Source organism: Artibeus jamaicensis, unplaced genomic scaffold, assembly GCF_021234435.1.
Source record: "Artibeus jamaicensis isolate MK-2021 breed Jamaican fruit bat unplaced genomic scaffold, CSHL_Jam_final contig_781, whole genome shotgun sequence".
Taxonomy (NCBI): Eukaryota; Metazoa; Chordata; class Mammalia; order Chiroptera; family Phyllostomidae; genus Artibeus; species Artibeus jamaicensis.
In genome coordinates this window covers 6,777,473-6,789,601 of record NW_026521968.1, presented here as the reverse complement: position 1 = coordinate 6,789,601, position 12,129 = coordinate 6,777,473, and the positions used below count along the sequence as shown (strand labels likewise).

The window sequence follows — 12,129 nt, the reverse complement described above, 5'->3', positions numbered from 1 at the left end:
TCTCATCAGAAAGGCTTTTAAATATTGATATCAAGTTCACAGTGGTAGACACAAGTCTCTCCAAATTTTAACGTTCACGGGAAAACTCAAATTTTATCATTGGTAGCAAATACAATCAGTTGTTTAAAGTGACAGGTTCATTTTGTTTATATTCAAGAAAATGTCTGCCAAATACTGCAATGGAAGGAACCACAGTTTACCTATTAGTCATTCTATGAAATAACTATGGCATTTTGTTTAAAAAGCAGTAAATTATCTTGCAACGTAAATAATTACATGCTTTTCCTCAGGGCGCCCCTCATAGTTCAACACACAGCAGAAGTGCTTAATGCATACTTACCACTTCATCACAGGGAATATTAAAAAGAGATACTCAAGGGTTAAGAATTAATGAAACCAATCATTTCTCCGCTTTATCAAAGACATTCTTCTATTTTTTATTGTTATTTTGAAAGTACGTCTATGAAAGCTGGGGATAGTGAAACAAGGAAAAGCTCGGGACAGAAGAAGCAATGGGAGAGTCTGGGCGGGGCTGCTGTCAGCTCCTCAGAAAATCAGAGAAAGGGGCCTTAGAGACAGGTTCGGGGGGTCAGCCAGGTGAGCTGCCAGTGCCCACTGCTCCCCTGGTTGCAAATCTTGTGGGGACCCTTTGAGTTCAGGAGATGCGCCTGTGGGGGAAGATACGTAGGTGTGGGTGTGCTCCCAGGAGGAGTGTTATCAAAGACATTCTTGAGTGAAACTGAGTTAAAGTGACCATTAGGTCATTCCATCTAGTGGGGTCACTGCCTTGTCACTGTTGATATCATTACCAATGACAACAGTGAAAAGGGCAAATAACATCTTTTCATAATCACGGAAACAGTTTTGATCTCGCAGATCCCCCGAAAGAGTCTTGGGAAAAAACCTAGGAGTCCACAGACCACGCTTTGAGAACTACTAAATTGTAACAACACAAAGCAATATGGATGGATCTTTAAAATGTAATGCTGAGCAAATAAAAAATAGACACAAAGGGCTATATAAGATTCATATAAAAATTTCATAAACAGGTAAAACTCAACTGTATTGCTTAGGAATGCATACTTAGTTGATAAAACACACTGGAAGATTTTAAGGTACTTCTTAGCAACTGATCAACCAAGCAGACAAAAATTAGTAAGGCTATAGAAGATTTAAACAATTAAGAATCTTAGTCTAAGGACCATATACTCCACACCCAATAATAACAGAATATGCCTTCTTTACCAACACATTTTGAACGCTCATAAAAACCGACAATGTACCATTGTTAGTTGCAATTAATTCTGACTGCAATGCAATTAATTTAAAAACAACAAAAACATAGGTTAGATACCAACATTGGAACTTCTAAAAGTATACTTTTAAATGGTTCATAGGTTAAAGAAATTATAATAGAAGTTAGAAAATATTTATAACTAAATAATACAAATACTACAGATCAAAACATGTGAGGTGATCTAAATCAATATCAGAGGAAATATTCATGGCTCTTAAATTGTTTTATTAGAAAAAATGAATATTGGATGAGAAGATGTATGTTGGGGAGAATAAAAGAAAAAATAAGGAAACTAAACCTGTGAATAACCAACTTATTTAAATGAACATATATTGTATCTTATCTATAGAAATATATATGTACAAAAAGGTCCAATGCAAGTTATCAGAGTGCTGATATGTTGGCACCTCAACTGATCAATTCAACTGACTGGTTAATTCCAAAGCCCTACACACGCATCACAACTCCAGCAACCATGGCTGTCCACAGCCCTGTGCTCTCAATATAGGATTTCTCTAGAGTCCAGTGCTCCAACTTAAACCTTAGGTTGAAACACTTTCTCCATCCCACGAATTGCAGACATGATCCTCGAAAACCTCCCTTCTGCTGTGACCTTAATACTTCAAGAAAAACTCTCATTTTCCTTCTTTAAGACCAAGGGGTCCATGCTTTTGAAAGGAAACTCAGAAATTCACTCAGGTTGTATTTGTACCTAAGTTGGAAAAACTGAAACGTAATAAAAGGTACTTGCAAAGAAAGCTGTAGAAGAATCATGAAGCCTGACTACAAATAAAATGTCTTTTCCCTCACCCCATGTCTTTCACCTACGATCTCCTTCCCTTTCCATTTCTCCCTCTTCCTCCTGGTTGCAGGAACCCACGGGGTCCAAGGTGGGGAAGCAAAGTGAAGACTGGCGGAAAGAGCCTGGCTCCGCCCCACATTCCAGTCTTCCACAGCTTCGTGCTCGTGCCATCACGCTTCCAGCCTTGCACACCTCGCTGCACCACTTGTCATCCAAAATTGACCAACAGCTCAAATTTTTGCTGTCAACATTAAGATCTGACCACACTCTCTTAATTTTCCAGTTCTCTCCCTCTTTCACTCCCACTACCTTTGCTCCAGGCCCCTTCGCCTTGTTTGGCAAGGGACAGGAGAGAAAGGAACTGCTAGCAGTTGGAGACACAACAGTGAATAGGTTCCCCGCCTTCACAGACCTGGGGCAAGCCTATAAATCTGGCAAAACCACACAGCCAGACAAAAATGTGGTCCCTGTACACACGCCGTTCAGTCTCAGCTGGATTCTCAATGCTACTCTCCAGTTGTTTCCTTATCTTTGGCTTCTCTTCTTTTCCATACCTTTCCCATTCCCCTCAAGCCACCTTCCCAAACCTGGTGCCTCTTGGTCTCTTACTTTACATCCTACCTCATGGCAGAACAGAGAGAGAGAGACCGAGACCATTGGGCTTGATTGAAACTTCTTTGGCAAAGGTCATGAATGAACTATTCATTTCTCAGATTTTCCCATGGCTAGCTCCCTCCTATCTGTCATATTCTAGGTCTAATGCTACCTCCTCAAAGAGCCCTTCACTGACCTGCTGTGGAAAGTCGGTCTCCTATTCACTCTATCACGTTTCATTTCCGTATAGGATGTATCAGGATGGTAGGGACCTGTCCTGTCCACAACACTCTTCCCAGCAGAAGGTGCTCAGCAAGTATTCACCAAATAAACTAATTCCTACAGTAAAGCTAGTTCTGACCTGTTGACGTTTTGGGTTACACATGAGCTTCACTATCATGGCCTTTGCAAAAAATTCTTTTCCCAACTCAGACCATTACAATGTCAACTTTTCTCTCTACTTCTCTTCATTCTAAGTCTAAGTTCTAGCTATACCACCTTCTTTACACCTTTGCCAACTACATCTACCATCCCTTTAAACCTGTTTTGTCACCCTAGATTTTTCAGTACCTGACTTGCATTTTTCCTCTCTACCTTACCCCTTATTATTTTCAATAACTTTTATATGGTCAGCGCCACTGTCAGTGACTGCCACGTGTGTACGGTGGACCACTAACCACAGGACAACCCCAGCCTCAATCTTGCCCTGAACTATTTCCTCTTAAAAACCTCAGTTTCATCTTTCCCACTTTCTGTATCCAGTGAACTTGTTCTTCCTCGCAGCCCTTCCACTCCCGGATATACTCTGGATTTCCCACCCATTTGCTGCCTGCATCCCACCGTCAATGCAACTCTCAGCCCCCTAGTAAGCTCCCTGGCCTTTCTGCCACGTGCTGTCCCCATCTCATTATGCTCCAGAGCAATACCACAAAAGTCTTCACATACCATTCAGTCTGTTTAACTGCAGACTCGATTATTTAAAATCATGTGTTAAAACTTAAAGCACAGCAAGATTTGGGGTGAGCAAGAGACTATCTGCAATAGAAATAACGTTAAATAGAGAGTGTGGGCAGTCCACATTCTCATTTGATTATGACCGTAGGTGTAATTTACATTAATTCCCAGTCACCACATTTCACATGTTTATTTAGAGAGCATACTTACATAGATAAGTCCTGAATAGTAACGATCCTTCAGATTATGTAAAACAGAAGCTTCGTTCAAGCACGTCAATTCTGCCATATCCTCCACCTTGGAAAACTTAGGTGGGTTCATCTTCTGAATGTCATCTTTGTTGACCATTGCTTTCTTTCCATTCTCTGCCAACTCCACCATAACTTCATCTCCCCGTTCTTCTTTGATACTAGCTGCTTCAAAGCCATGGCGTTCTGATGGAATCCACACTAGCTTTTTCGCAGTCCAATCAGCCTGCGTGGCAGGGTTGTAGATGACAGCCCTGTCCACAAAGAGATACCTCTCTGGATCTTCAAGTCCACTTCTCTGTGCCATTGTAAATACAAGGATCCAAGAGCAATCGCCTCTATGAAAAGAGGAGAAGGATAAAGTTAGATACTTAAAAATATAAAATGATCCACAAATTTTACTCTTCTAAGAAAATGAAAACAAAACCTTTGGTAAACAGAAAACATACACTTTGAGTTAAGAAGCTGGGGTATTCCTCTTTACAGCCATACTGACCAGATTTCCAAGGTAAATTTCAGGGGTGACCACAAATTATGACTGGTCGTCTGAAGGCCACTCAAGACATGCCCTGAGTTACTGAGGACTGAAAAACAAGCAGAAGGAAAAAGTAAAGTTCTAGTTTGACCTTTTTTCCTCTTCATCTCCTCTTTCACCCTCACCACAAATCAAACAGAGAGTTAAGAAGGGAAAGGAGAATGAAGAAAAAGAAAATGATTCATAAGGAACGGCCTATGGAGTGGTACCAAAATTAGTTTGACCACCAGGATATAGCTACAGAGCACATGAGGAAGGCCAGGAGAGTACAGCACAGGGGCTAAAACAGGCCTCCCTTTCTACCCTCAGACAACACACTTAAGGTTCTGTCTTACAAATACCCCTAAGCAGGCCCCCAGAGCTTACCTATGGCCAACGTGGTCTTAATGTGATCAAATAAGGCCACGGAGGATAAGCGTAACTTGGCTTCACACAACAGCCTTCACACAACAGCCTTTCAAGTATGTGATGGTAGCTATTCAGGTCTCCACTCCCATCCCTGCAGCTGCTCCTACTCCCTGTGTCTCTTCAGCATTCCGTCATTCATCAAGACTCATTCCACTACCCTGAGCTCTTGCCTCTAAACAGACTCCATGTGCTTACGCCCCTCTGGAGTGTGGAACCCAGAAGCAAACATAACATTCTAGATACAGTCTCACCAGTACAGAAGAAAAAGGAACCATTAAAAACCATAGGGCCACACTAGGGAAAGCAGTTTCTATGACTTCTACAATTAATGTATCGCAAGCCCTAATTGGTATACTTAGCATTCGTTCACTGTTGGCTCACAATGAACTGTCAGCCAAAGCTCCACATGTGCTGTTCTAAGTCACCTCCCTGCCTCTTACACTTACGCAACTAGCTTCTTGGATCAAATGACCAGAGTTTACATTCCTCACTCACCTTTCGTATGTGACTAATCATTTCTAGTTGACAGCATCTTTTTGGAATCCAATAACATTATTAAACACTTTTGTTATCACTCCAAATTACAAACTTCGTAAGCAGGGATTCCATCCATGACCTCGTCCAAGTGAATGCAAGACGCCAACTGAGTACCTGCTCTAGCTCCATCAAATCCTCCCAACTTATCCCACTCCCCAAATGATGGGGATTCTTTGTATGCAAAATAGAAGGCTGAGAGGTTTACCATAAAGTAATCCAAAGTTTTAAGAGGTTCTTAACCTTGAGTCCATAGATAAATTTCAAGCTGAAATGGTATAAAAATGTTGTACACTTACTATATACGTGCGTGCTTTTCTAAAAGGAGAAAACTCATGACTTTCTTCAGATTCTTAAAGGGATCTATTTGTGTCCTAAAAGATTAATAATCACTGATAGCGGGTATAGATACTACCCCTTTCCCTCTAGTAAGAATTTACTAAATCAAATAACTAAGAGTCTTCAGAAATTATTTGTCACGTTGTAATGCACCACGAACACCCATGCCCTAGAGCAGCAGATTTTCAACCGGTGAGCTGCGAGCACTTTCAAAACATGCAATATGTGACTACTAGTCAGGTGACCTCTTGTCCCCTGCACAACAGCCAACCCAACAACAGCCATTCGGTGTGAATGAATCAAAATTATACCTATTGGTTTTTGTTAGATTGACAAAAATATATTTTTTGGTGTGCTGCAGAATTTTAGTAATTAGTCCACGTGTGCCATGAGATGAAAAAGGTTGAAAACCACTGCTCTAGAGCACGGTTCTCAAATTCTGGCATGTCTACCAGTCAGCGGCACCTACGAGGCTCATTAAAATACAGACTGCCAGGCCCTATCCCCAGAATTTCTGATTTAGGTAAATCTGGGGTGGAGAATAGTAATTTGCACCTCTAACAAATTCCCAGATGATGCTGACACTGCTGGTCCGGGGAGCACACTGAGAATTACTGCTCCATAGTTCTCGGGCTGCCATGGTGACCCACAGTCATTAACAGGTATTTGAGGTAGGGAAAAAAAAAAAAAAGGTTGGAAACCAATGTTCTAGACCAACTCAGACCAAGATTTAAAGACTATGCTAATGTTTTAAGGATAATGGAATTGGATAACACAAAAATCACAAGATGAAATAACAAAAAATCCCAAAACATGTAACATTAAGACTTCTACAAATAAAACTGCGAACATGTTTTTCAACCAAACTTGCATTTGCCTTCTTATAGAAAATATTCATGGACACATGTACAATCTGTCTGAAGAATGGTTTCAAAAGCCTGGCCCCTCTAGGGACTGCTCTGTAAGATTATTAACAAGCTTTCTGTCTTTTACACTAAACACTGCTAAGGAGGCTCGGCTTTGAAGTGGGACTTATCCTGGATGAATTTGGAGACATCCAGGCAAACATCCTGCCTAAAGGACAGTCTATCAAAAGTGAAAATATCCAACTATAATAAAACACGGTAACAGGTCAGTCTTATTATTCTCGGCAGGTATTAACTGCACACCCCACACAACACTCAGGAAACTGCCCTGCCGCTGGCAGGCTTACATAGCTCCTTAATTTTACATTGGGCACACACTTAAATTCAGCAGGTGCCTGCACATTAGAATAATTTAGATTATTTCTATAGCAGGTCATTTTTTAAAAAGTAAATTATGGATTTAAAATGGATTAAATCAGTACTATTTTGGTGAGGAAATGCCTATAATTTAAGAAAAATCCAACAGATCACAAAAGTGTAGTTACAAAATGTTCCTGGTTTTGTAGGTGGAGATTACATATATGTACTTTTTTTTAAAGAAGGAACAAATTATTCATGGGTCCTCATTGGGTAGTGAAATTGATTACATATTTTTTACTTTTCCAGAGTTTCCCACAATGAAATAAAGAATGCTGCGAGGACACTTTCTTGTCCCTTGCTATATGGTAAGCACTCGGTCTACTCCCTGTCCAACGAGGGGCCTAGACGCACTGACTAAACATTACATAACCTGTCCTCACCCTCTCTCACAGTAGGCTTCTCCTCCACAACCAAAAACCTACCGTGCCTTCAAAGCCTGACCCAAATGACACCCTTTCAGAAATTCTTTTCAGGTCAATCTGGCAATTTAATCCTCATCCTTCTAACATTCTGTGCTGCCCTTCCGGCATTTTTCTTGCCCTCCCTTGCATGTCCCAGAGGGCTTAGCAGGTAGTAGGTATTCAAGCTGCTGTTTAATTTATAGTGTTCACGAGGCCAGTGAAGATTTTTTTGGGTTCATTTTTACTCTTCACTTGTGATTGCCAAATATGCCGTATTTTTTCATTCCGTTGTATATTTGGAACCCGATCTTGATAAAACTGGTATTTAATAGTGAACCACTCCCAAATGCTTTGCCTTGCAGAAAGGATAACACCATAATTTTTAAAATAGCAAATACTGTTGTTATATATCACTAATTATGGCCAGACAATATTTATTCTAAGCAGTTTACATATATCAACTGAATCCTCACAATAGCCCTATGAGGTAGGTACTATGTATATCTTCTTTTTAACCAATGAGGAACCTGAGGTACAGAGAAAGCCAAAAACCAGCCCAAGATCACAGCGCTAACAAGTAGCAGAGCTGGGATTAAACCCTAAATTCAGCTCCTGGGTTCATTCTCCAGCGAAAGAAGGTAAGAAGGAGGAAATTTTCAAGGGCACAAGGTACACTATATACTGCCTCTCTACTAAATAAAAACCCTATCGATTATGGCTTCAAGAGTAGAGGCTCAGCCAATGAACACACCTGCACAATCTGGGCAATGCTTTACATTTTATAGAAAGAAAAAACCCTTATACTTGGTGGGGGGAGAATAAATAGGAACCTCTTTACAGGAGACATAAAGAATGCAAAGGTTCTTGGCATTATTTGAAATAACTGCCTAATTATAGAGTTAAATCATTTATCTGAACAGTCCAAACCCCACGCCCTTCACTGGTTTTAGGTGCACACGCTCCTGACTCCCTCCCACTCCCAACGATATGCCACACAGAAAATTTCTCAACTGCCTCCCAGCACCTACTATCAGTATGGCTCCTGGAAAACAATTCAATTTTATGAATATCTTGTACAAAAAGTCAAACAAAGATGATGGATAAATATTCCATGATACAGCATCCCTGTAAGACAGGTAAGAACAGAACTGTTCCAATTGTGTAATGCTACTGTGGAGGTCACTTGCACTAGAGACATAGTGCAAGTCTGTTAATTTATCAATATTTTGCTTAATCAAATGATCACAAATATAAACCAGATGCAAAAGGATGCTATGGCTATTCATGGCATGCACCACCTCTCAGTTAATATTTGTGTCACATATTTTTGAGATGTGAACTCAACACCAGGAATTTTAATTCATATATGATGAGAAAGTACATAAACCGCAGCAGCATAGTCTTTCACCATACAACATGCCCTTCAAAATTTCCTCCATCTCACCTTCCATGCAGTCTGTCTTCATTGTAATTATTTCCCCAAGGAGCCCAAATAAAAAGCCAGGCTCTCGGGTCACATCCCTTTGCTGCAAAAGCTCCTGTTATATCACACAATTACACCATATGCTTTCTCCAGATAAGCACGGGGAAGAACTGAATTTAAGATGCAGAAGTAAGGAGATGCATAAAATGGCCACTTTTCCAGAATCTGAGACAGACAGGGCATACGTAAACACTAAAAGCACGGGACTAAAAGCATAATTAATAAGGACAGACTGGTTAAGGAAATAAAACAATAAATAGATTAAAGTTTTCCAGACTGAGATACTATCAAGAACAATTAAGCCTGACTCCAGAATCCTCAGTTTCAACGTTAAAAAGCAAAATCTCAGCAAAGCCAAAGTATTATATTTAGTATTATATTCTTCAGCGAAAACAGCAGTCTTTGTTTCATTTGCAGTCTGGATCTACCCCGCCTGCTCTCCCCTACCCCACCCCACCCCACCCCCTTCCACCAACCGCAGTGATCTTGAAGGGAGCTGCAGAGGCCCTAAGAAACAGATAACGGTCATAGGCAGAGGCCACATTACCCAAACCTCCCTAGCTAAGCTCAAACCCACCGAGTCGCCAACCTCCTTCCTAAGGCCCTAGTTCCCAGGCAGGCCAGGCTGGGGGCCTCCCGGGTCCCTGAGCCCCATCCGCCCACCACAGGCCCACAAAGCCCTGCAGAGTCTAGGACTCCGCGGCTTCAACTTCCCTCCGACCCCATTCCAGTTTGATTTTATGGGATCCGGTTGTGACCCCAAATGCAGAAGGCCAGGAAGACTCCGCGGTGAGCCATTCCCAGACCACTTACACACAATAAAGGGATCCCGAAGCTAGGGCTGACCCTCCCCCCGGCCGCCCTGCTGCAGCGCGCCCCCGCCACATTTCCCGCCTCGCCCCCCAAACCGCCGGGGCCTTGCCCGGCGTCCACCCCGGCCCCCGCGGGCTACGGAGCGCATTATAGGACGCCCGCTCCTGCCCTCCTTTCACTCAACCAGCTGAGCCCGACTTTCCCTACGCTGGCGGCTGGCTCCTCTGACCCTCACCCGCGGCGCGCTTTCCCGGCGGTGCAGAGCCCCTGCCCTCTGGTTCCTCCAGCCCCACAGGTCTGGGGCGCTCCGCCCGCCTTCCGAGCCCTCGGCGAACCCCTTAGCGTACTCGGAGTGCCCAATCCGGCCTAACCCCAAGAACCCACCAGGAGCCCTTCACGTCCAGCGTCTCCCCACCCCCAACTAGGATCGCGCTTTACAGCCCGCCCAAGACTCCCTCCCCTCCCGGGGGGCAGACACAGACTCGCGGGACACCCTGGGACTAAGCACCAGGCCCCCAAACCCTGGGGCACTTGGACCCCACACAACGAGTACCAGCTCCCTACATCCCCACCCCCAGATCTCCATCCCCAGACCCCCAAAGGTCCTCCCGCACACCCAGGCCCTGATCCTTGCAGGGGTCTCACTCTCAAGGGCCTCATTCCCGGCCTTTCCAGGAGTCTCTCCACCCACTGGGGTTCCGTTACCCCACTTCCCTGGTCCCTTCCTGGAAGAATCTACGACCCCCGCACCACAAATCCTCTGCCTAGAACCCCTCTAGCTTCCCACCGGATCCCAGTTCGGCTCCGTTCCTGCCGTCCAGAGCCAAAGGGTCCCCCAACCCAGGATCCTTCCCTACCCGACAAACCGTCCCTAGGCTTTTAGCCGCCGCTCTCTGACCCGGACAACCACACCTCTCACCTTCAGCCGAAGATGGTGGCGCCGGCGCACGTTCCGAGCCGCGACCACAGATACGGCGCCTCAGTCCCAAACCCACCGCTGCCTCCGCCGGGCTCCTTTAGCACTGCTGCTCGGGACTGCCCCACCCACCCCCAGCCTCATTGGGCCAGCTCCACGCCCGTCACCGCCGCCCCCAGACCCACTGGTCCGTTTGCGCGCCCATCTCCAAGGGAAGACGTTAGCAACCCGAACGAAGCTACCTTCCCGAGGTCCGCGCCCTCCACCCACCTGAAATTATGCTCATTGGTTCTCGCTCCCAACCCTGGACGCCGAAACCCAAATCTCATAGGCTGCTCCGCACGCCCGTCACAGATTCCGGGAGGTGCGGCCGGAGCAGTCCTGGGCGATTGGCTGGCTTGGGCAGAGATGGACAGCTGAGGCTGGCAGAACGCCCTGCTATCTCGCCGGGCAGCTAGTGCGGACTCTGCTGGGGCGGCGGCAGTGCGGACAGTGGGGCAGGTGTGCCCCGCGGGAGCACAGAGCTCCACCTGACGTGCCTCGCATTGGCGTCGGGCCGCCGCAGCAGCCCACTTGAGCGCCTTGCTCTCTTTCTGTGCTTGCTGCAACCCGCGAGTCCGGTAGCAGGACTGGCTTCCACCGCGGAGTCGCGGCCCCCAGCGCTGCCGGCAGGGGCGGGGCAGGAGCGCAGTCCAGAGGCCTTACGTCACCCCCGGGGTTGCAGGGGGTGGGGACCGCGGCTCAGAGGCTCACCTGCAATGGGGGAGGGGAGGCAGGGCTCGGGGTACACCTCTGCCCATGCGCACCCGCTCCGCTAGGGCACCGACTGTGTTTCACGCTCTGTCCACTGTCTCCATTCTGGATCTCCAGGTCTGTTGAGGTCTGGATGCGGGACAGCTTCCTCCGCTGCCCCAGTTCTAGTGTTTTCGAGGGGAGGGAACTTCCTACCCAGCCTCCAGGCTGGGTTTAGATTCCAGAAGAATGTGAAACCTACCCGCCTTAAAGAGAAGACTTGGGAGAAGGACTTAATTCACCTCACTCGTTTGTTCATTTGTTCATTCATTCATTCATTCATTCATCAAATAGAGTTTCCTTCGTGACAAGGTCTAGAGAGGTTCTGCTGGGCGGTCAAATCCCCTCAGGTCCGATAAGCTTTTCAAAAGCCTTAGAAATGTTTGAGACTTGAAGAAAAAAATGGCTCCAAAATAAGGAAACTGGGAAGATCAAATTAAATAACTATTTAGTGGAATGTCTGCAGAATCTAGTCAACTGCCACATGACTCAAATGATTATATATAGATATAACAAAGTTTAAGTCACAAGAATAAAAATGATTTATTTTTACAAAAACTAAAAATTATCAAAATGAAAAAATTTTACAGCAAGATATAGTTACTTCATGTTGGATATGGGTACATTGTGCATTTTAATATGTGTGAGATGATGTAAGTGGCTAAGCTCAGGAAACATCCAGCCTGGAGTAAAAAAAAAAAAATGTGACTAAAGCAAAAAACAAAAA

General features: G+C 44.7%; 1 protein-coding gene across 3 annotated transcripts in view; it reads right to left on the bottom strand.

Annotated features, from left to right (window-relative positions):
- MYH10 (myosin heavy chain 10) overlaps positions 1 to 11,088 on the bottom strand; it is a 147,753-nt gene extending 136,665 nt beyond the window's left edge. The window contains exons 1-2 of one of the 3 annotated variants that reach the window (XM_037164952.2): positions 10,881 to 11,088; positions 3,858 to 4,233 (exon numbers count right to left, since the gene is read on the bottom strand). In XM_037164952.2, coding sequence (XP_037020847.2) covers positions 3,858 to 4,233; positions 10,881 to 10,939 — 435 coding nt within the window. In that variant the 5' untranslated portion in view covers positions 10,940 to 11,088. Of the gene's footprint in view, positions 1 to 3,857; positions 4,234 to 9,929; positions 9,947 to 10,613; positions 10,842 to 10,880 lie in introns of those variants that run through there. The other 2 variants (XM_037164953.2, XM_037164954.2) reach the window with 2 other exon arrangements.
- Positions 11,089 to 12,129: the final 1,041 nt, after the last annotated feature.